The 24,117-nt window shown below is 35.4% G+C and overlaps 1 protein-coding gene across 1 annotated transcript in view; it reads left to right on the top strand.

Annotated features, from left to right (window-relative positions):
* Nucleotides 1–24,117, top strand: part of ABCC4 (ATP binding cassette subfamily C member 4) — a 291,071-nt gene that overhangs the window by 215,909 nt on the left and 51,045 nt on the right. The window contains exons 21-26 of the mRNA XM_007501391.3: nt 4,618–4,768; nt 8,952–9,071; nt 11,106–11,216; nt 12,616–12,716; nt 14,378–14,569; nt 19,980–20,135. Coding sequence (XP_007501453.1) covers nt 4,618–4,768; nt 8,952–9,071; nt 11,106–11,216; nt 12,616–12,716; nt 14,378–14,569; nt 19,980–20,135 — 831 coding nt within the window. The remainder of the gene's footprint in view (nt 1–4,617; nt 4,769–8,951; nt 9,072–11,105; nt 11,217–12,615; nt 12,717–14,377; nt 14,570–19,979; nt 20,136–24,117) is intronic.

The raw sequence follows: 24,117 nt of genomic DNA, 5'->3' as shown, positions 1-24,117 counted from the left end.
CTGCTTGCTTCTGTGAATAATTAGACTGAAAACGAGATAGTAGAGTGTCTCATTAATGTAGAAAGACATTTGTTACACTATTCTACTGTATCAATCATATGACAGAGTTTTAGTGTTTGTGTATTTTTCTTGTATGGTTTTAGTGATTGATTAACAAGTTGAAATTTTGGATATTAAAGAGGAGAGTAACCACAAAATCTATCCTCCTTTTCTCCTGAAGTTGTTCATCAGTGGCTTCCTTAAGGCAAAATGACAAAATTGCAGAGATGGAATAAATCTCAGAAATGGTATAGCCCAGCACATAAAACCCACTGATGACCATCCAGCTTCCAGTTTGAAGATGTTTGGGAATCTATCATGTCCCAAGGCAGCCGATTTGATTTTTGGACAGGTTTATTGTTATTAGATAAATTCACCTTGGAGACAGTTGGGTAGCTCAATGGATTGAGAGCCAAGGCTAGAGATAAAAAGCCTTAGGTTCAAATCTGGACTCAGACACTTCCTAGCTGGGCAACTCACTTAATCCCCATTGCCTAGCCCTTATTGCTCTATTGCCTTGGAACCAATACACAGTGTTGATTCTAAGATGGAAGGTATGGGTTGAAAGGGGGGAAAAAAAAGAAACCTTTTCCTTATATTGAGCTGAAATTTTTTTCTCTATAGCGTTTACTCATTGATAGTATCCTGTAGCTCCCCCCCCCCAAATCTCCTTAAACAAACCCTAATCCCTCTTCCTTATGAAGACTTTTCAAATACTTTGAACAATTACTTTTGACAGTTCTAATGACCCCTCCTGGGCCTACTCTTCTGTATACTAAAAATCCTCAGTTCTTTCAATAGATCCCCTTATGTTATGATTTCCTGGTTGCCCTCTGCTGGATGTGCTCCAAATTGCCAGCCTGTAGCAGTTGCACATGAGGGATTTTATTTTGTTTTCATTAGCTTAGTAGTTTTAACAAAGAGATCTCTATTTATCTGCCCTCTGTCTATTCAGTTTGGTTTCTGCAGGCAAGTACTTTGGCTCCCTGAGGTGTAATCTCACAAGTCTGTGACTACTTGTGATAATAAATCTCTTAGAAAATTATTAGAGTTAATGCCTTTGACTAGAGAATAATAATTTGCATTTATAGAATGTTTTGTTAAATGTCTTTTCTTTTTCATTTTTTCTTGCAACAAACCTGAAAATTACTCAATTGAAGTCTTATTATACCCATTTTACAGATGAGAGAAATCTTGATCAAAACTCATTAAGTGGCAAAAGTAGGGATTTAAATCTTCATCTTCTGAGCTTGCACTTTTTTCATCCTATGTTAAAGGACTATGTTTACTGACAACTCGTTCCTCTTTTCTTCAGAATATCTTATGAAAAATTCTTCCAGACATGCTTGGTTATCTACAAACAGTACAGTTGATATTCACCCTGGCAGTGACATGGTATAAATAACTTGGGCACTTTAGAAATTATTTTTCTGATGGAATCAGACTATAACTCAATGATTTCTAATCTAATGACTTATGATCAACAGAATTTCATTTCTCTAGTAGTTGTACCAAAAAGGCATACAACCATTAAACACAGCTTAATTTCTTGTAATTTCTTCTCATTCATAACCTTGTTTTTTTTAGATTTCCTTTGGCAGGGACTTATCAACTAAGTTTACGTTGAAGAGAAAATGATAAATTTATTTTCATTTTCAATTGTATTAAATAGTCCCAAAAAGTGACTTCCTTTTTGTGTTCTTGAAATCTTTTATACTCAGATTATTGTGCTCAGTAGCATCAGAATCAAGGTGTCTGATTTATAGACCAAAGAGTAGTTGGGAAAACAAAGTGTTGATTGAATAGGATGACTATACAGTACGTGGCAAGGCAATGAAAAATGAGCTAACCACACTTTTATGTTTAAATTTGAGATATTTGGTTATCGAGATCCATTTACATGGTTTTTTCTTGTAAAATGGTAATTAATTGGGCAAATAGCAGTGCTCTCTTGACATCAATGATGCCAATGCCTTTGCAGTTGAGTCATAACTCAAGAAAGTTGAGGCTCCTGGGGTCAAATGCAAATGACTAAATCATCATTTGAACTGACACTGCAGAAATGTTAGCAGCCATCTCAAACTGATTCTTTGTTCAGTGCAAAATATGCTTTCTCTATTTAAGAGCCCCCTACTCTTGCTATCAAAGATGTCTTGTTCAGTGAAATACAGTAGCTCCTTCTTAACTACGAGGATCAAATTCAAACTTCTTTTTCTAGCTTTTCAAGTCCTTCCCATCCTTCTTCTTCAGTTGTCTACCTTTAAGCCAAACTGGCTTCCTGGCTGTTCTCTCACGTGATGCTCCTCTGTCCCTGTCCTCTCTCATCCCTGGAATGCAATCTCTCCTTGATCACCTGCTTTTTAGAACACTTGCTTTTCTCTACATGCAACTGAAGTGCATGCATTTTAACAAAGCCATTCCTTCTGACAAATGCAGCTACTCCTTTATCCGTGTCCCAGTTCTCCTCATTTTTTGGTACATATTATGAATATAGTTACATAGGCGTAGATATACCCTCCCCACCCTAATCCATTGCAAGTTCTTTGAAGGTAGAAATCCAGTTTCTTTCTTTCGCTCTGCACCTGACACAGAGTTAGTACATTGTTAATAAATAATAAATGCTGACTGATGGGTGCTTTTTCTCCCTAGTGATCATACTCTGCACAGTTTAGTCTAAGGGTGATTCTCAGGAACATGTCTGAATCATCTGGGTCGTGTGGATCTATTGTTATTTTAATGGTCTTTGCAGCGTTGAATAAGTATGACTTAGATTCTGGCCTAAGGGATTTTGCATTGTCAGACATGCAGCCTGAAAATTAAGGGCTCTTTGGAGTCAGTAGGGAGTTTTGTTGTAGGACTTGAGAGGAGAAGATGAGATTGGTTTCAGGAAAGCAGTCTTTGGGTGGTTGGGCAGATACTTTTATCAAAATCCCTTGTCTTTAACTTTTGTTTTCAGAATATAGCAGTGAATATGTTATTTGCCTCACTGAAGTTATCTTCCTCCATTAACTTCTAGAATAAAGTCATGAATAATTTTGTTTACCTCTTTACTCTGTGGGTGCCTTGACATCTTTAAGGTGTCTTGCTCAGATCTGGGACCTTGAAAGGAATTTAATTTTGACCTAATATATTTTCTCCTAAGTATCAAAAAAATGGTAGTTTCATACTTACCTACTCCTTTGCCCGAGGCTTTAGCTAAATATTACAAGATAACCTCTTGGGTACTTTTATTTTATCCCACGGGGTGAGAAGTTTTATTGTTTTGCTCATTTTAAGACATTAAATTAAGCCTCTAAAAGAATGCTGAACTTGGGTTCTTACTCTCCTATTAACTTTAGGTATATCACCTAATTTCTTGGTGCCCAAGTTTCTTCATCTGCAAAATGGGAACTGCAATCCATGCCCTTCAATCCAGAAGGATCACATGAGATAATGGACCAGTACAGCCCCTGGATGCCCAGGCATACACTCACTGACTGAGAAACTTGACACTTTAGGCCCATTTTATTTGGTGGTTTGGTTTTATTTTTAAAGACAATAGATTTAGGACTGCCTGTCAATTATCATAGAATATTAGAGAATGAGAGCTCCAGTTAACTGTTCCTTAGCTATCCAGTGTCTAGCAAAATCTTGTCTTTATGATTCATTTGACCAGGCCACCTCTCCACGTCCTTTACTCCTTTATCCATGTTGGTTGTTGGACTCTTCTCTGGCCCTTTCTTTCTACACAGTGCCGTTCTTAATGTTTGTCAGATTAAAATCATGTGAAATAGATTTTATGCCCCACCCCTCTGAGTCTCATGTCTGTCTAATATCCTCTTCAAAATAGAACTAAACAAAAACCAATTACATTGGTACTTTCCAATCTTCTCTTTGCACATGATGGCTAAATTTTAAGCTTGTAGATTAACTTGAGAAAATACTTGATAAAAGCATACTAGTAATTCACTAATGTTTATATTTTACAGAAAAATGAACTTATATGACCATTTTTATTTTATTCACCACAGTTGGTGTCCTCATGAATTCAAAACAGTTATTATATACACTCATAAGCCATTATTTGGTCTACAGAATGTTATGTTTGCTTATTATAGTGGTTTATATCGTATGACCTTGAGAGACTAATTTAGAATCAAAATGACAATTCTTAGTGTACTTATGTATTTGTGGACACTTTGAAATAACCTCCAGCCCCCTTCAGTCCTCATCCTATGATAAAAATAGTAATTATTATCATTATTATTAATAATAATAGATAACATTTGTATGGTACATAGTATTTGCCAGGTACTGTGCGTATTTCCAAATATCTCTCAGTGTTCAAGTACCACTAAACTACGACTCTTGCTTTTAATTTGTACTATTTATTATATTCTGTTACCTTTATATTCAAAGATTTTCTACTCACAAATTTCTTAAAAATGGATCCACAGGATCTAAGTAATCCACAGGATGCTAAATAATAACCATTATTATTGTGCTAAATGATAAAAATGACCTCCAAAATGTCTGTTGTTTCTTTCCAAAGAACTCCTACTGAACATACAGTTGCATTTGTTGCTATTATTGTTTCAGACATTTCTCCAAGTGATTGGCGTGATAGCTGTGGCTGTGGCTGTGATCCCATGGATTATTCTCCCTTTAATTCCACTTGCTATAATTTTCACTTTTCTTCGGAGATACTTCTTAGAAACATCAAGAGATGTAAAACGCCTGGAATCTACAAGTGAGTAAGGATTCACCTTAGGTCTGTTCTATAATTTAAGAGACACATAAAATTCTGCTTACTTAAGTTGCAAAATTAGTCTTGTCTACATGTTCCTTAAAGCAACATTAGTTCATGTTGAGGGTCACAGAGATAGCCAGGAATGTTGGGAAAAGAATTCAGTGATTTCAATGAGCCTGATATAAGTAAGGAGGTAATAAAGAATATATTCTAAAAAATAAGTTTATTTTGGATGGAATAAAATTTTGTCAGAACACAGGAATATCAGTGAGGAGAAAAACAATAAAGAAGTGAGCTGTGCATATTTTCTGGGGGTTCTGGACTAGTTTCATGCCTCAGGCAACTCTTTTGGACTATAAGTTAAAAAAGAATTGATATTTAGGCACCGGGAGAAGTTTCCACATTGGGAGTAATTTTGAAAAATCCATATATATCCTATGGTTCTATTTCATGATAATCAAATTACCAGTTTAAAGAATGTTGTTAGCCACTACCTAATTATAACAAAAAATCATCTACTTCCCCTTTAGTGATACTGCTCGCACTGATGGACCAGCAAGGATCCAGGCAACTTCTATGGGTCATTGTTATTTACATACCTTGTCAAAATTATTTGTAAAGAACCTTTGATCTTAAGAATATTGCACTTTGTCATTTTCTAGTTAAAATGCAAAATGGAATTTCCTAATTGAATATTTTTCCTTGTTTGGGAAAAGAAAAAATAGTGAATGTATTAGGATATTTTAGTCATGTGTCATTAAAAATTTAGAAAGATCTTCCTCTTCCTTGGCAAGTTATAATTATTATATAGTAGGCGATAAGCATTATAGAGGGTCTAAACAGTAAGCAAGCTATTAGCAGTTCTTTTTTATTAAATATTTTCTTTTTTCCAATTACATGTAAAATTAATGTTAACACTTGTTCTTTTAAATTTTTAGTTTCAAATTCTTTCCCTCATTCCTTTTCTTTCCCCCTCATTGAGGACATGGACTATTTGGTATAGGTCATACATGTACAGTCATGCAGAACATATTTCCATATTAGTCATTTTGTGAAAGAAAATACAGACCCCCCCCCAAAAAAAACAACAAAAATAAAGTAAAAAATAGTATGCTCCAATGTACATTCATGCCCCATCTGTTCTTTCTCTGGAGGCTGATATTATTTCTCATCCTATATCCTTTGAGATTGTCTTAAATCACTGTATTGCTGAGAATAGATGAGTGATTCACAGTTGTACAATATTACTGTTACTTATGTATGATTTTCTTCTGGTTCTGCTTACTTCATTTTGCATCAGTTCATGTAAATCTTCCCAGGATTTTCTGAAAGTATCTTGCTCTTCATTTCTGGTGGCACAATAGTATTCCATCACAATCATATACCATAACTTGTTTAGTCATTCCTCAATTGATGGACATCCTTTAAGTTTCCAGTTCTTTGCCACCACAAAAAAAAGCTGCTATATATATATATATATATATATATATATATATATATATATATATATATATATAGGTCCTTTTCCTCTTTTTTTCAATCTCTTTTAGATCCAGACCTAGTAGTGGTATTGCTGAGTCAAACAAAATGCACTTTGGGGTATACTTTCAAATTGTTCTTCATAATGATTGGATCAGTTCACACTTCCAACAATAGTGCATTAATGTCACAATTTTCCCATGTCCACTCTGATATTTATTATCTTCCTTTTCTATTATGTCAGTCAATCTGATAGATGTGAATTGGTACATCAGAATTGTTTTAATTTTCATTTCTCTAATCAATAGTGATTTAGAGCATTTTTCCCAATGATTCTAGGTAGCTTTGATTTCTTCATCTGAAAACTGTCTTTGACCATCCATCAACTGAGAAAACTTGTATTTTAAGGAGTTTGTCTCAATTATATATTTGAGAAATGAGGACTTTGTAAGAAGAAACTTGCCATAAAAGTTTTCCAGTTATGATTACTATGTATTTCCCTCCATCTTGTTTTTCCTGTTTATCCTTTTTTTTCTCCTTTTGCCCTATCCTTCCTCAGAAGCAAAATTATTTTGCTTCTGACCACTGCCTTCCCCACTCCTTCTTCCTTTCTCTTAGTCCCACCTCCCTTCCTCTTCCTCCTCCTTTTCTTCTTCATCCTCCTCCTCCTCCTTTTCTCCTCCCACTTTCCTTTAGGATAAGATTAATTTTTTTACATCCAACTTCGTGTGTGTGTGTGTGTTATTCCCTCTTTAAGCCAATTCTAATAAGTGTAAGATTCAAGTATTGCCTGTCAACATCCCCACCCCCTCATCTTCCTCTCTGCTATTAGCAGTTCTGAGTTTCTCCCAAATAAGAATTTAAATATCATATTACTCTCTTTGGGTTTTCCTCCCATAACCTTTAAATAATATCCTCAAAAGAAAGAGAAGAGAAGAGAGGGTAAATGTGTGATTTAGTAAACCAATTAGTATAGTAAACTCTCCATTTTTACATGAGTATGGCTGTGCCATAATGTACATTACCTCATAAATTGGACATTCACAGAAGAAAATAAAGAAATAATATTATCCCATGGAAATATATGAATACATCTATCAATCATTGGTTCATTACAGGTTTTAAGCAAAAAATCAGCTTTATTGCATTTATATAGTACAAATGGAAAGACATAATTTTCTTGTTTGTGATTTTCTTTATTGGTTAGTCTTCAACTGCTCTTGATTTAACATTCTGAAATCAAACCCTAAAAGTGATTTAAGTAGTTTCTTCCCTTTTCCTTTCTGATTTATCATTTGGTAAAATTCACACAGTCCTGGACTTTTTTGTTGGTATTCCTTCTCACAATGCAAATCACAACACATCCACGATTGCCTGCCAAATACTTACTATCTTCCTGTCCTCTTAAATTTATCCCAAAGTGAAAATCCAGAGGGTTGGGGATCTTCCTTGATTTCCCTTCACATTGCATTAATATGGAAAGAAACTGGAGACTTATCCTAAGAAGAAGACTGTCAATCCATAATTAAAAACTTCTTATAAACAATCCAGTATTTTCCTAAACTCCTCTCTTCTGAGAAGATATACAGGTATAAAAATAATTAAAACCAGCATTCTGTATTTCTCCCCAAGTATCAATAGTGACTCACTCTGGGTTAGACTGTTAATGACTTTTTGTGAGCTTTTGCTATTGCAAAGGCATAGGTCACATCTTGCCCTGCCTTGACAAACCATTTGTAGTCCCATTTATGGGGGAGAATGAAAACCTATAGCTAAATTATTCTCATTTAATTTGTTAAACAATATTTGGAAAGCAAACTTTTTCTTAGAACAGATGAAAGAAACAGTCTGCCAAGTGATATGGCATCAATTCCTAAGCCAAAATTAATTTCTATAGAATAGTAGGATTTGTCAGACTTTTTCTTGTTTATAAGCCCTGACCTTGCAATTAAGGCTACATTCCAGGACTGAAAATGTGCTAGGAGCTTCTTCAACTATGATGAAGACCAAATGACAGGACTGAATTTCCAGCTATGCAGTCATAAAAGCATTCCTGGGTCTCCTGGAGTTAAAGTCAGGATTCTTGAAAGCCATCTCAGCTGAGCAGGTCATGTGAGAACAGACGCCAGCACAATACCTGGGTACTCCTTTCAGAGTGACCTATAAAGTGACTATTGAAGCATAGTGTACACAAAGGGAGAGCTCCTCAGATGCACTCAAGTGATGAAAAATTACTCCAAATAGCAAAAGCACCATTCCAGATGGATTTTAATTTGCAATTGAAGGTCATTTGAACAGATATTGGACTGAGCCTTTGAATTCCAGATGTTCCAAGTAACAACTGTTTTGTCCAAGGGTTGAGGAATAGACTTGCAAAATAAACCCTGAGGCTAGAGCACAAAAAGAAGGAGACCGTCTCTTCATCTTCATTTGTACCCAGGACTATTCTCTGACAGATTTGATTCGCACACTAAAAACTTGAGTTGGCTTAGACACCGCTTCTAGGTTTCTTGTCTCACCACGTTACTTTAGGCAAGTTACTCAGCCCCACAAATCCTTAGTTTCTTCTATAAAAAAAACGGGGCTGGAAAAAATGATTGCCAAGATCCCTTCCAGTTCTTTTTGATTCTATGACTGGTGGGGCTTGAGCAGAGGAAAAGAAATGATTCTGCCTGAATGAATTGTTTCTGTTTTTGCTTTGCAGCTCGGAGCCCAGTATTTTCCCATTTGTCGTCTTCACTTCAAGGGCTCTGGACCATCCGGGCATACAGAGCTGAGCAGAGGCTCCAGGAATTATTCGATGCTCATCAAGATCTTCATTCAGGTTTGTGCATCTTTGGGAACGTGCTTGCAAAGGATGAATGATTTGCCACCTGTTCAGGTTGTGACCTCCCCACCCTAGTGGCCTCAACTCACTCCTCATTTGAAAGTTGACATATTTCCCTTTATCTTTTTCTTCCCACTGGTAGCTTATTCTCTCATTTCTGAGCCTTCCTTCTCTCTCTTCATCTTGATACTCCTTCCTTCTTTCTTTCCTTTTGCTTCCTTCTTTCCTTTTTTCCTTCCTTCCTTCCTTCCTTTGCTCTTTCCTTTCTTCCTTCCCTCCCTCTCCTTCTCCTTTACTGATTTTCATTATTTTCCATAGCCAGAGTTCTCTTTCCTTATAATTTCTGCTACCTCGTTCCCTGTTTTTTAGGGTATTAAGAACAGCTTCCATCCATACCTTTTTCCTTCTATGTGCTGGGTCAGCTGTTTTTATAGTCATGACAAACTGTCTTCATATGTAATGTATTTCCCTGTAGGAGGCAGCTTCTGAAAAATTAAGAGAAGATACAAACTACACTAAGTCCCTTAGAGAATATTATCTCATTTGATCTGTATGACAAACTTATGGCATTAGGAATCAAGTACAATAGTCTCACTCTAGCAGACAGAGAAACTGAGGCTCTGTGAGATGATTTTCCTAAGTTATTAAGCGGAACATCCAGGAGCCAATGGTAGATTTCTAATTCCTGACACCAAGAGCTCTGTTTCATTAAATCATGCTATGTCTTACATACTTGTATATTAAATGTATATTGGACATAACTTTTTCAATCCATAAATGTATTGATTAATCAATTAATTATTTATGAAGTACCTTCTACAAACCAGACACTGTGCTAAGCATTAAACCACTTTTACATGAGGTTCCATGTCCCCTAGTAGCCTCTAAATGGTGAAAAGTACAACTAAGTCGTTTTTTTTCCTAAATTCTCAAGCTCTAAGATAAAATCCAGATCCTGAATCTTACTTATACTTCATGTCCCACATGCTTTATTCTCTATGTCATTATCTTTCAGTCCTGGACAAAATTTCAATATATCTATCAGCCTAGCCTTATAATCACTATCAAAAAAAAAACCATCAGGATATACAAATAAAAACTATTTGCATGTAAATCTTCCAACTCCCTTATTTACTGTTTGTTTTTTGAAAAGGTACATATTAATTCCAACAAGATGGCAACACAAAATGATCCATTGGTCTTTCAATTACCCAGTGTACAAAGTGTAGTAACAGTGGTTCTAAGTGCTTTGGGAAATACAAAGAATTTCAAGATTACTTCCTTACTCAGAAGTTTACATTCAAATTGGGAAGAAACATTTAAGGCAGCTTTCTATAAAGTGACGAACATAAATATTTAAGATTAATTCTTGATTTAATCAAACCTTGGTTAGGATTTTATGTAATCGTATAATCATAAGCAAGTCACCTAAATACTAGGAGTCTCTTATTTGCTCATGTCCAAAATATAAATAACAATACTGCTTGTTGTGAGATTTTAAAAAAAGATAATATATTTAAAGGGCCTTACATACCTTAAAACTCTATGTAAATTTGACTTATCACTATTATTATCCTCTAACCCAATCATTTTGTAGGTGACGAGGCATGAATTGACTTGCCAAAAGTTATATAGCCAGTGAATGGCAAAGGCTGTTCCAGAGTGGAATTAATACTTGATACTCAAATCCAATATTCTTTTTATTCTCTTTTAGCCTGCTCAGAAAGCCCAGGATTTTATTATGCAACTGTGACTTCTGTTGATGACCTTTTAGGTTGAATCTTGCAATGCATTCACTGTACAAGGCCTTTGCACCATTTGACTTAATTCATACCATATATATTGTCTTGTATTTTTGAGCATTTCACAATCTTCTAAGATCCGTCCCTCATGTTGGCCAAACACAACCATGTATCAAATATTAAATGACTTGTCCCACTTGGTGCTGAAGTCCAAGATGTCTCTCTTGCTTTATTTACATCTAATTTTTTATTATTTGTTCATTATTCCTAATATGATTTATACATCTAGAGGCTTGGTTCTTATTTCTGACTACATCCCGTTGGTTTGCCGTGCGTCTGGACGCCATCTGTGCCATCTTTGTCATAGTCATTGCCTTTGGTTCCCTGATTCTTGCCCAAAGTAAGTACAGATGGGATGAACTATTTATGGTATGATTACAATTTATGGTTGTGTTTACGGTTACTCAGTGAAACTCCTGCCTCCATATTGAAATTCAAGTTCTGTACTGTTTGGTTTCTCATGGATTGCTACTTAGATACTGACAAAGTGTTGTGTTAAATGTGAGGCATGGATGTGGTTCAGTTAGATGAGCTACTTTGTGGTCTGCTTTTTCCTTTTATCTTTCTTTGATTTGATGAAGGCAACCAAACACACACCCAGTGCTTGGGCAGATGGAGCATTTGGAGAAGTGTCTGTTTAGGACTGGAGGAAAAAGAGTCAAGCCCGTTCTGTATTCAGCTTTTAAATCATATCATTCTCTTGCTTAAATAGCTTTCCCTATTGTGGCTTAATATTACCGCTGTTGTCAAATACAAACTCTTCTTTATGGCATGCAGAGAGCCCTTCATAATTTGGCTCCACACCACCTTTTGAGACTTACATTACCCTCCCTCATGAATTTTTATATTAATGCTTAATCAACTTTCTTTTTCCTTTCTTTATCCTGTATTCAATCTCCCACCTCTCTGGGCCTTTGTACAGAATGTTCCCCCATAATTGGATTGCCCTCCCACTTACTCCTAGAAGCCTTTCCAGCTTTGTCCCAACTGTGAGTGCCCATGGTGCCCCTCCTCACTGACACATAATCCTTGGTGTTTATTTTGTATCTGTATCCTATTGCATGGGGCAGCTAGATGACACAAGAGAGGGCTTGGAATCAGGAAGACTCATCTTCATGAGTTCAAATCCAGCCTCAGACACTTACTGGGCAAGTCACTTAACCCTGTTTATCTCAGTTTTCTCATCTGTAAAATGAGTTGGAGAAGAAAATCACAAACCACTCCAGGATCTTTGCCATGAAAAACCTAAAATAAGGGGGGCGGGGGGGGGGGGTCACAGAGTTGGAAACAACTGAAAAACAACTCAGCAACAACAATGAAAACAATCATGTTTTATCTGCCCAGTCAAAAATAAGTTCCTCAAAGACAAGGACTATTGCCTTGCCTTTGTATCACCAGGATGTAGTACATTTCTTAACCTAAAATAGGCGATTAATAAATTCTTATTGAATTGAAGTTCAAGTTGCATGGTTATTTTTTACATTTTTTTCCATTTAGAACTGCAAATTCTCTTCTCTCCAGTACATCTACTACCTATTGTGAAGCAAAAAGATAGGATAGCATGGTTACTTTAAAACACAGGCACATGATAGTCATAAATAATATTTATTAATATACTTGTGATTGAAAAGATCACTTTGTAGTCAATCATTCATTTGTATGTGAGATATATGAAGTAACTGAGCTTCAATTTGATAATCTTGAATTGATTTTATTTCCTTTTCCTCCTCATCTTTTAGCTCTGAATGCTGGGCAAGTTGGCCTGGCATTGTCCTATGCCCTCACTCTCATGGGAATGTTTCAGTGGGGAGTTAGACAAAGTGCCGAAGTTGAGAATATGGTAATATTTATCTTTACATTCTTAGTCTTTTCAAGTTCCCTTGCTATTAAGTGACATAAAAGCATTTCTTGTTGAAAATATTAAAACTGTTATTTTTACATTGTGGCTAACAGAGTTTTTTAGATCCTTCTTCCATCTGTTTAAAGTTAATGCAAAATAAAATGTAATACATCTTTTTCTCAGTCTTCTGTGTGCTATGTCAGCAGGTTTTAGATTCATCACAAGCTGCCTTCAAATGTAATAAATTTCTCTGTAGGAGGCAGGTTCTAAATCCTAGTAAGGTTATTGCTAAATCTTTTAGAAAACTTTTCTTTATTATTTTTTAATGAGTTGGTCCTATTTTCTGATATAGAATGATCCAGTATTTTGAGCTTATATTCAGGAAAGGAGAGACTGGTTAACTAATTTTAAAATTATGGTGTCTTTTAAGTTTTAGTATTTCTACTAAATGACTTGGAAGGAAAGGAAGAAGTATTGAGTTGGCTATTCTGATACAATAGGAGGTTGCTGATGATTGATGTGAAGTTTCAAATAGTGCCTGAATTTCACAAGATGGGCTATCACTATCCTTGACATGACTATAGATTATTAGGTAGTGAATGCCCACCTTCTCTTTGAGAGTAAGGGTGTCAAATCATCAACTATGTCTCAGATCATGAATAAATTAAATCCCTTCCGTGTCTAAGTGTTAGAGAACCCATTATTTTAACCTTATTATATTTATATTATTATTTATTATATTTAACTTTTTTGACTTAATTTTTTCTAATGTTACACCAGAGGTGATTTAATTTTCAGAGCCTTCAGGATGAGGCTTAACTTGAAAACATAGGACATGTTGGACATTAAATGTAATACAAGATAATCTTATATTTCCATTATACTTACCATTGTATAAATCGCATACAAGCCTAGGTTGTTTTCCCTTGTTGAATAAAAGGTTGTTTCAAGAGGAAGTTGCTATTCAGGCGTAGACATCTTATTTTAGGGAGTTACCATTAAATCCATCTTGCTGAAAACTACATTGGTCATTAGTAGGCAGAAAATAGATTGTGTTCCTCTCAAAAAGTCCAATTTAGAATAATCATCTTATTTATAAGTTTATCCAACTGATCATTTTCCTTCAGTTTTTGAATGAAGCATTTTTGAAAACCTTTGTATCTTATCTATAAGTTTATCCAACTGATCATTTCCCTTCAGTCTTTGAATGAAATATATTTTTAAAAAACCTTTGCACGCCATTTTCTTTGGGTGATTGTTTTGAACTCAACTTTTTTTTTGTTAAAACATTTTTAGATAATATTTAATTTTACTTAAAAAGTAAGAAAAACAAAAAACCTTTTTGATTTTATATTACAGGCCCTGTATATAAGGAAATAAGACTACTAGCAGTATGTCCTCTCAATACTTTAGTTGTGTTACAAAAGATATAATTTTATTGCATCTCTGATGAACAAGCTCCAGGATGACCCAATACAGTCATGTGGCACTTTACTCTTCTCTATACACCTATACAATTAATGGACACACTCTGATAGCTAGCTAGTAATTTTTTTTTTTACCAAAAAGTAATTATAAAATCTACCATCTTTTGTGAAATTAAAAGAATCCTGTTGACTCAGACTAACTTGAACATTTGCATCTTTTTATCTGTCTTTTAGATGATATCTGTAGAAAGAGTGATTGAGTATACAAATATCGAAAATGAAGCCCCTTGGGAGTCCAAGAAACCGCCACCAGCAGCCTGGCCACACGAAGGAGTGATCATCTTTGATAATGTCAATTTCGCTTATAGTGTTGATGGACCTGTGATATTGAAGCATTTGACTGTTCTCATTAAATCAAGAGAAAAGGTATATGTTGGTGCCTTCTTTCCTTTTGAAAAACAATAAATGTGTGCATCCCTTCTGCTTTTCGGTTTTTTAATCCATTTTGTTTCCTGAGGGATAGCTTCATTCCTCCATAGGCACAGTTAGGCTGTTACTATCTTAGTAAAAACTGGCCTGGATGCCACATATGCCATCATGGGCCACTATTTTCTTTTCTCAATACTGGCATGAGCTAAATTTTTATTTTTGTTGCATTATGCCTGATTACATATTTAATTTAATTGGACAAATATTTGTCAAATGGGTATCTCTGTATTATATGCTGTAATTATTTGAGGAATAGAATACAGGCTTTGATTCCTAAGACTTCAAAATCTACAGCCTAGTAGGCAATCTAAGACAGGTATCCAAATAACCTAGAATACATTAAGCCTATAGGCAGTATGCAGGGTGCTATTGAGATCCCAAGAGAAATAGAGAGATAGAGGGTTTAGGGGGTTATTCCTCAACTAGGGCTTGAAATGCAGAAAGTATATTAGTAGATAGGGAAAAGACATGGAAGAATGTGGCAGGCATTGGATGAATGAATGAAAGAAAAGAACACTTCTCAAGTATTTTCTATGTGTGAGGCACTACTAATTGGTGGAAATACAAAAAAAACAATAAAAATTAAAAAACAATACAAAATACAAAAAAATAAAAAATACAATAAAAATAAAAAATAAAAAAAATACAATAAAAAAGTTAGTCAGTTCTTGGCCTCTAGACACTTACATTCTAAGAGGAGACAACATATGAGGTTGCTATAGTCAACAAACTGTGCTTTGTTCTGAGAAGTCTCAAGAATGGCATGTGGAATAATGGGGCAGTCAGCTGACATGCCCTTTCCAAAAGTAATTATGTTCATTTGAATATAGTTCCCTGAGAAAGGTCACAAAGAGTGATAACTGAAGCTGGCTGGGGGGAAGACCACTTGTTTTAGTCAAAATCTCTTCTCTTACCCAGAGTCAGAAGAGTCGTTTCTTCTTTGTTCTTCTAACTTGTGCTATAACTATCTGTCTTATCCTTTTGGAATTTATCTTCCTGTATGGTATGAAGAGTTGGCAAAAAATTGGAGAGAATATAAGTTGTCTTAGATGAGTGTGAAGAAGAGTTTCCTGAGATAAAGCTGAGAACATAGGTCAGGGCCAGGTGGCAGAAAACCTGGAATGGGAGCCCATGGGCTTTAGAATTCATTGGGGGACTATTCACGTTTTCTGCCCATGGGAATGAAGTGACCAGAGTTCTACAGTGGGGACATGACTATTCTGTGGTTAGGTAGAGCACGCTCGAGTTATGGTAGTCTGGGGAAAGTCTATTGCACTAGCTGCCAATAATCAATCAGTAATGAAGCTATTGCTGGGGAAGGTGAGGTTGGAAATGGAGCAGGGAAGAGAGGGAATGAGAGATATGTGAGAGAAATTAGACAGAAAGAAGGAACCAGACTTGGCAACTGATGTTATGTCCTCTGATAGAAGTTTGGGTTGAATGTCTAATGCATTGTGTCTTCTGTCATTATCTCTAATTATGTCTTGCCTGACTACTAGACTATAAGCTACCCAAGGGCAGAAACAATTGTTTTTCTAAGCTCTGTTTTTGAGTTATGTAGCTAGGTAGTATAATAGAGCTCTAGGCTTGAGAGTCAGGAAGAACAGAATTCAAATCTAACCTCAAATAATTAAGGGATATATAAATCATTTAATGTCAGTATGCCTCAATTTTCTCATGTGCAAAATGGGAATGATAGTAGATAGTACTATAAAGTTGAATAAAGTAACAAAAACTGCATAATATATATAATACTAATGATACCCAATATTTGTAAGGAGCTTTGCTAGCAATTATGCAGTACATGGTACAATACTCTATATACAATAGTTTTAATATCTTTTGAATTGTTTAACTTAAATAGATTTTTAATATTATTTTATAGTCCATATAGAATAGTGCTGTGTACAGAATGGGCACCTAGGTGGCACAATGGATAGAGTGCTAGACTTGGAATCAGAAAGTCTCATCTTCCTGCTTTCAAATCTGGCCTCAAACGCTTAGTAGCTATGTGACCCTGGGCAAGTCACTTAACTCTGTTTGCCTCTGATTACTCATCTATAAAATGAGCTAGAGAAGGAAGTAGCAAACCACTTCCATCATTTTTCCAAGAAAACCCCAAATAGGGTCCCAAAGAGTGAGAGATGACTGAACATCAACAAACAGACAGAATAATATTTTAATGTTTTTCTACAAACATTAATTTTATTAATATTTGATTGATTTTCATGAATAAATGAATGCTATCAAATAACAAGGTCACAGAAGACTTATTCCCATTTAAGCAGAATCAACAATTAGCAAGGTGTAAGTTTATACTTAATTTTAAAAGATAAGTTAAGTCCTTCCCCTTTGTACAGATCCATTTCGCCTATTAGAGCAGCAATTTAATGAATGATATGCCTCATTGATGTGGGGGGAAAAAATGAATACAAGGCTGAATGTCTTAGCAGCACTCAATAAACATGGCTATAAGGCATCAGAGTACTAAAAGGACAGAAAAGAATAATGATTTTGATTCAAATGGCTTTGAAATGCTGTTACTTTTAGTACCAAAAGAAAATCCTTTGTTACAATGTGCTTACTTAAGAATTTAGCTTGAGAACTGGGAGAGAAATCCTTCAGTCAAACCTCATTTATGGATAAAAGTTCAGTGACTCGCCCAAGGATGTACAGGTACATAGTCCAGATTCAGCCCCAGCCCTTCCAACTCCAAACAGAACGTTCTCTCCTCTCATGCAGCCTTCCTAAGCCTCAAGTTTAAGTGCTTTATTTAGGAATGTGACTTTTAAGCTACCAATGAGGGAGTAATATGCAAACTGCCTAAAGAATCCCCATTACATACAAATGTATAAGAAACATTAGAAGCTGACCCAAAATTTGTATTCTGAAAACTTAAAAGAAATTGCAGGATTACCTGAGATTTTAAAAGGTTTTTGGGAAAATTGAATTGTAAGACTTTGAGTTATAATGTTACAATAACTTGACTTTTGATTTGTTTCTTGGGTCTGTTAGCAATATCAGATTTAGCTCCACTTATTTATCTAGAAATATTATACAGGAGCTTTAGTTATAAAAAATTTTTTTTGCTGTAGCTATGCCTTCATGCTCTCCCCACCATCTCTCTCTCTCTCTCTCTCTCTCTCTCTCTCTCTCTCTCTGACTCTCTCTTTCTCTCTCTCTTCCTCTCTGTCTCTAGTTCTCTGTTTCTCCCTCCCTCTCTATCTCTGTATCTCCTTCCCTCCCCCCTCTCTCTCTTTTCTGTCTTTCTGTCTCTGTCTGTCTGTCTCTCTCCCTCCCTTCTTTCCTCCCTCTTTTTCTCTCTCCTTTTGCTTACAAAACACTTGCACTTGAGTTGAAATAGGGAGAATGAGCAATATTTTCCTCATTTTTCAGCTAAGGAACTGAGGTCCAGACTTGATCATGTTCACACAACTAGTATATTTCAGAGTGAGACTTTGAAACGTGGTTTTCTAATTCTGAAGTCCAGTGTGCTTTTAACTCTACCAAATGGGCTACCATAGAAGCCCTTTCTCAGCCTGTCATCACCTCTGGTAGATAATATAAAAGCTGAAAATAAATCAGTGTTTTCTGAGTCTCACCCCCCATGCATTATTTGTTCTGTGAAATGTATGAGTGGTTACTTACAAAGGTGCAGTTATGATTATATAATTAGCTTCTAATCTCTCTATTGTGTCCTGCAACTGTCACAAAGAGTTGTAGAGATATTAGAGACGTCCATGTACCTTTTTGTATCGAGTCATGCTAATTATAATGACCCTAATGTACAGGAACTCTTAGGGCACTTTCAAAGATAGGAAGTTACTTGCATTCATGATCAACATGGTTCACATTGAAACCAATTAGGTCCTCGCGAGCTCTTTTGGCTTTGATGAGTTGGAAAAGCAGAGAAATCCCGTAGAACCAGTTCCCATTTGGGCAGGGTTTTATTTATTGTACTTACCTGCAGTCATACCCAACAATCATGGATGATTTTAAATAGGCCTAAGTGTTTTTCTACATTTAGGCGTGGCCAGTCTACCATTTATGGACAATCTGATTTCCACACAGGAGCCACTAATCTGTACTTGAGATACTCATATCTAGATATATGTGTTTGTCTGTAAATTCATTTTTAAGAGAAGAGCACTGCATCCCATAAAGGATCAGAGCTCCCCAGGGCTGCCACTAAGTTATTTGGGACCACAGTCACCTAACTGCCAGTTCAGGACTCTTTCAGATGACATGCTATGTGTATGGCATTGGATGGGCAACTCCTGCCTGAGTACAGATTCAGGGCACATGATATAATAAGATTAATTTAGAATATTTTATTAGATAAAAAGTAGATACAAAGGCATTTGTTTTGATACCTTTGAGTTAGCAGATGACATTAAACATCTTATATTAGATAAAATAGATTATTTTATTAAGTTAATTGTTTTAATTCACTGTTTATCACTTCAGCAAAAGCATTTTAAAAATCATCCTCATTGTCTTTAAGTCTTGAATAAAGATGCTTTCTACACTTGGATAATTCCCATTTGACAGTTTCTCGTTGCCAAGCCTATTTGAGGAGAGACCCGTTTCTGTATATGGAGCCTTAACTTACCTATAACATATAGATCTTCATTTTATTGAAGAGAGCGCTATTTTGGTCTTATAGTGAGGGCACTTAATCTCCCTCTTCTTTTGTTTATTTTATCTACATCTTAGAAATGTGCTGAATCACTTATAAAGCTTTCTCAAATCTTTGATTTTTTTTTTTTATTTCTTTGGGGGGAAAAAGAAGTTTTATTCTCCCTTCATTTTTTCTATGTGAAATTTGGGAGTATTATTTTATAAAATGTTTTGAGCTGTTCACATGAAAGAACCAGTATAATCAGCAGGGATTATACTTATGTTGTTCCTGTTATATATAACTAGTTACTGATCATCCTTTTACAAATCAATTCACAAAAACCCACTTTCTGGGATTTGAAAATGTTTTCTTTTTATTACATTGAATTGTGTCTTGTTCATTATCAGTGATAGATTTGCTTTCCCTATCTCAAAATAACTAACTGAACTAATATACTCCAGAAAATGGATATATTCTTGTTGTAAGCTAAAAGTACCTGTTGTAGACCTCTTATTGATATAGGAAATTCCCATAGTGCTTGGTGCTCTGATATAGAAATGAAGATAATAGGGAAAACTGACTTCTCATGGATTAACATTAAGCTATTAGTGGCTTTTCCCTATCAGAAGTATAATTCTTTTTCATATTCCTCATGCAGATATTTTTTTCATCAGCAAAAAACTATATTGTGCTTTTTTTAAATCATTAAGCTGGTTCTCCTTATAGGTTGGAATTGTAGGACGAACAGGAGCTGGGAAAAGTTCCCTCATTGCTGCACTTTTTCGATTATCAGAACCTGGTGGCAAAATTTTGATTGATAACATTTTGACAACTGAAATTGGACTTCATGATTTACGGAAGAAGATGTCAATCATACCTCAGGTATGGATTTCCCATAGCATTCTCTCAGTTGTGGCACTATAAATTCATTTTTAATCTTGATTTTGTTTTTTGTTTCTATTCCCCTTTATATAATAAACATTTTAAATGTAGCTTGTTCTTAACAGACATTGATGTTTTATATAACAGTAATTTGTACTGATATGTTTCTGAATTGAGGCTTCCCTGATTCCTTAGTATTATAGATTGATCAACAGAGTTCTAAGGACACCATCAAGAGCAAGCAGACGCTGGATATGTCATACTCAGAGTGTTTCTGTAGAAAAAAAAGAAATATTTAAGCCTTTTGCTTCTCCAGTCTTTCACAAAACTGTCAAAATGAACAAATTTGCCTTTATAAGGCTTCTTTTCTTCCCCATTCCCTACCTCCATCAAGGACATTCAGTGGTTCTAGGACAAAATATAAATTCCTCAGATAAGTCTTTAAAGTCCAGTGTAATGTTACCCAAGCCTTCTATTCTAAGCTAATTCCTCAACCAGCCAGATTGACCTCCTAGCTGTTCCCATAGTTTGTTATTCCACCAATTTCCTACCTTTATAGTTTTTCATAGGCTTTTTCCAATACCTGGACTTCTCTATGTTTTCCCTTCTGTCTGTTTTAGAATATCTTCCTTCTAGCTTCCTCCAAGGCTCGTCACATCCTAGCTCCTATAGGAAGCATTTCCCAATCTCATTCCTTAAACTATTAAATATATAATCATCTCTTTAAATGTATTTCTCCTTTAGAATATAAATTCCTAAGGGTAGGAATTCTCTCTTGTTTTTATGTCTAGCTTCTCCATATTGCTTTGTACCTAGTAGATGTTTAATGATAGCCCTTTGGATTCTATTAGAATTTAGTAAATATTAAATAGCTCCTCTTTTTTTAAGGCACCTAAAGAAAAGATTTTGAATTGTGATTCTTCTACTGGCAGGTTTGTAAGGAGAGTTAGCAGTAGGAAACACAATCATCAGAACACTCATCATTTCCTATATTACTAGGAAAAGTGTAAGGCAATAGGCACAACTCAGAGCCTGAATGAAAGAGGCTCAGAAGGCAAACAATTGAACTTGCCAAAAAGGGAGATAAGCCAGCCAAGGGCAACACTGGTTCAGGATAAAACCTTGTATCAAAGGATAAAGGAAAATTAAGAGCAATCTGTGTAAAAAACAGTAGCATGCAGTAGAGAGAAAAATAAGTTTACAGAGAGCTTCATTATAGATCCTGCGAAGATTAGAATGAAACCAGGAGGACAGCAAACAAACAAACCAAAAAATGGAAAAGATCTGTCAACATTTTAGAATAAAAAGGGAAGATCTCAAATTGTTTGAAAAAATCACTAATTATAGCTAAAATTGAGGAAATATATAAATAATTGCCAGCTATGTGCCTAGTTCTCATCTCTATAAAGTCTCGGTCACAATTTTTTTTATATATTAACATCCATGATGAAAATATAGAAGAGGAATAGGCAGGGCTTCTGAAACAAAATCCTACAGTAGACTTTATTTTTCTAAGTTACACAGTTGACTAAAATGTACCAAGTTCCACCATCCTAACTTTGTGTTAATTATAACATATCATTTAATTTTCAGCCTTAAAGACTCTCTCTTAATATGATCACAGGATCATAGGGACAGTGTAGATGCAGATGCATGGTGCACCTAACAAATAGGTTGTTGTATGTTATCAATGGGAAACTCTGGAAAAAAGAAGAATATTCATAAAAGTGCATGACCAGAGAAGTTAGATAATTATTCATTGAGAGCAAGGAATAACAGAAGGATAGACAGGAAGTCATTAAGCATTTATTAAGTACTGCCTCTATATGTAAAGTATATAAATATACAATAAAAAGCAAAAGTAGCTCCTGTCCTTAGGGAGCCTACATCATAATAACATGGAAGACAATATGAAAATAACCAGGTATATGGAAGAGAATCTCCAAAGACTGCCTGGCACCGGCAGCATTGGAATGTCGATGTATTAAAGAATAAAGGGCATATGATTATAATGGAATTCTATTGTGCCATAAGAAATGACAAGCAATGATCTCAAAAAACCTGGACTTTTATGAAGTGATACAAAGTAAAGTGAGCAGAACCAGGAGGACATTGTACACAGTAACAATAATATGAATGACTTAACTATTTCCAACAAGGGAAGGATCCAGGGCAACTCCAAGAGACTCATGGAGTCTGAATACAGATTGAAGCACAACATTGTTCATTTTATTTCCTCCATGAATTTTTCCCTAGTGTGAATTTCAAAACTACTCAACCCTATTCAGACCATTCTTTAGAAGATGGGATTTAGCTATTTCCTGATTAATAACAATAGAGATACTTGGAATAACAGAATCAGGTCTTGGAAACTACAATCTCCACCCTACTCAGGGTAACAAGATTAGGAAGGGCTGTAGCAAAACTCAAGAATTAATTATTTGAGAATATGGCCTTCAACAGACATGTGCAAAAAGACAGACCTCTGGGCGATCCTAGGTCAAGCTAGAGCCACCATTGGCACATGTGAGAGACAGGAAGTGAGGTAGAGGACAGATTAGGAGTGCTCGGTACTTCCTGTGAGGAGAGAGAGGTGGTTGGAGCCTGGTGCTTGGAGTGGAGGAGCCCACAGACTGTTTTCTCCATTTTGGTCACGTGAGTGATAGGGACTGATCTCTTTCTTTGGCTTGGCTATCCAGGACCTTGGGCCCACTTTGGCTCAGCCTAAGCAGAGTGGGTATTTAAGCCCTATTTTCATCTCTCCCCTTTCCCTCTCTCTTTCTCTCCCTCTAATACTTTCTTCCTCCTGTTTGTAATTAAAACACCATAAAAAGGTTGGCAGCTGACTTGAATTTTCACTTAGGAATTACATAGCTGAATTCCTTGGCGACCTTAAATTAATATATATCAGTCTTTTAAAATGATTCCATATCACACTAGTGTAAGCAACATGTGTATCTCACATGATGAACAGGGAAATATATATATTATATGATAACATATGTACAACCTTTATCATATTACCTGCCTTCTTGGGAAGGAGAAGGGAAAAAAAAGAATAAGGCATAGATTTTTAGACATAGCTAGCATGAGAATTTGTTTCTCTTGGATAGGCAATTATAATTTATTATACGTTTATAACAAATGATGTATTATTATTTTATTACATTTATTAAAAAATAAATGATAATAGAAAAGGGGGGCAAGGCTAAGATATGCACAGAGTATTAAAGGCAAGTTTGAAGAAAGAGAGCATTTTCGTCTCTGGTTCTTGACAGAGGAGTGAGTATCTGAATTGAGACTTGAAGGAAAACAAAGATTTTTATAAATCAGAGACAGAGATTTATTTCCCTGCGGCTATCAAGATGATCTACACAAGTATTCCATTTTGGCTGGAATATAAAGTGTATTTAAGAGAATAAATGTTTAATAAGTTTGGGAAGATAGGTTGGAACCAATTGTGATAGGCCTCATGAGACTGGCTAAAAGACTTTGTATTTTGTCATAGTGGAGATTGGAAGCCAAAGAAGGTTATTTGAGTAGGGCAGTGGTAATGATAAGACCGTTACCAATTGGTTGGAGTGGAAGAAAGACTAAAAAGCAGGGAGACTGTTAATGCAAGTAAGAAAGGATGAGATCCTGAGCCAAAGTTCAGGAAAGAAAACAAATATGCCAATTTTTTGAAATTTGAAGAGAATCAAGTTAACAAAACATAAAGCAAATGAATTTGACTTTGTTAACTGGGAAAATTCTAGAATGGATTATTAAAATGATAGATGGGATAATAAGCAATAATTCCCAACAGGTCACATGACTACAACAAAAAATGAGTGATTTTCTTTTTGTTTTTTGATAGAACTACAGAAAATACATAAGAGGAGTGTCAGCAATAAATAAATAAATAAAGTTGATTTAATTAACAAAACAATTTTTTCTCTCGTTGTCCTCTCACCCCATGGGGTGGAGGGGCAGATAAAAAGGA

This window comes from Monodelphis domestica, chromosome 8 (assembly GCF_027887165.1).
Source record: "Monodelphis domestica isolate mMonDom1 chromosome 8, mMonDom1.pri, whole genome shotgun sequence".
NCBI lineage: Eukaryota > Metazoa > Chordata > Mammalia > Didelphimorphia > Didelphidae > Monodelphis > Monodelphis domestica.
This window is presented reverse-complemented; position numbering and strand designations above follow the sequence as displayed.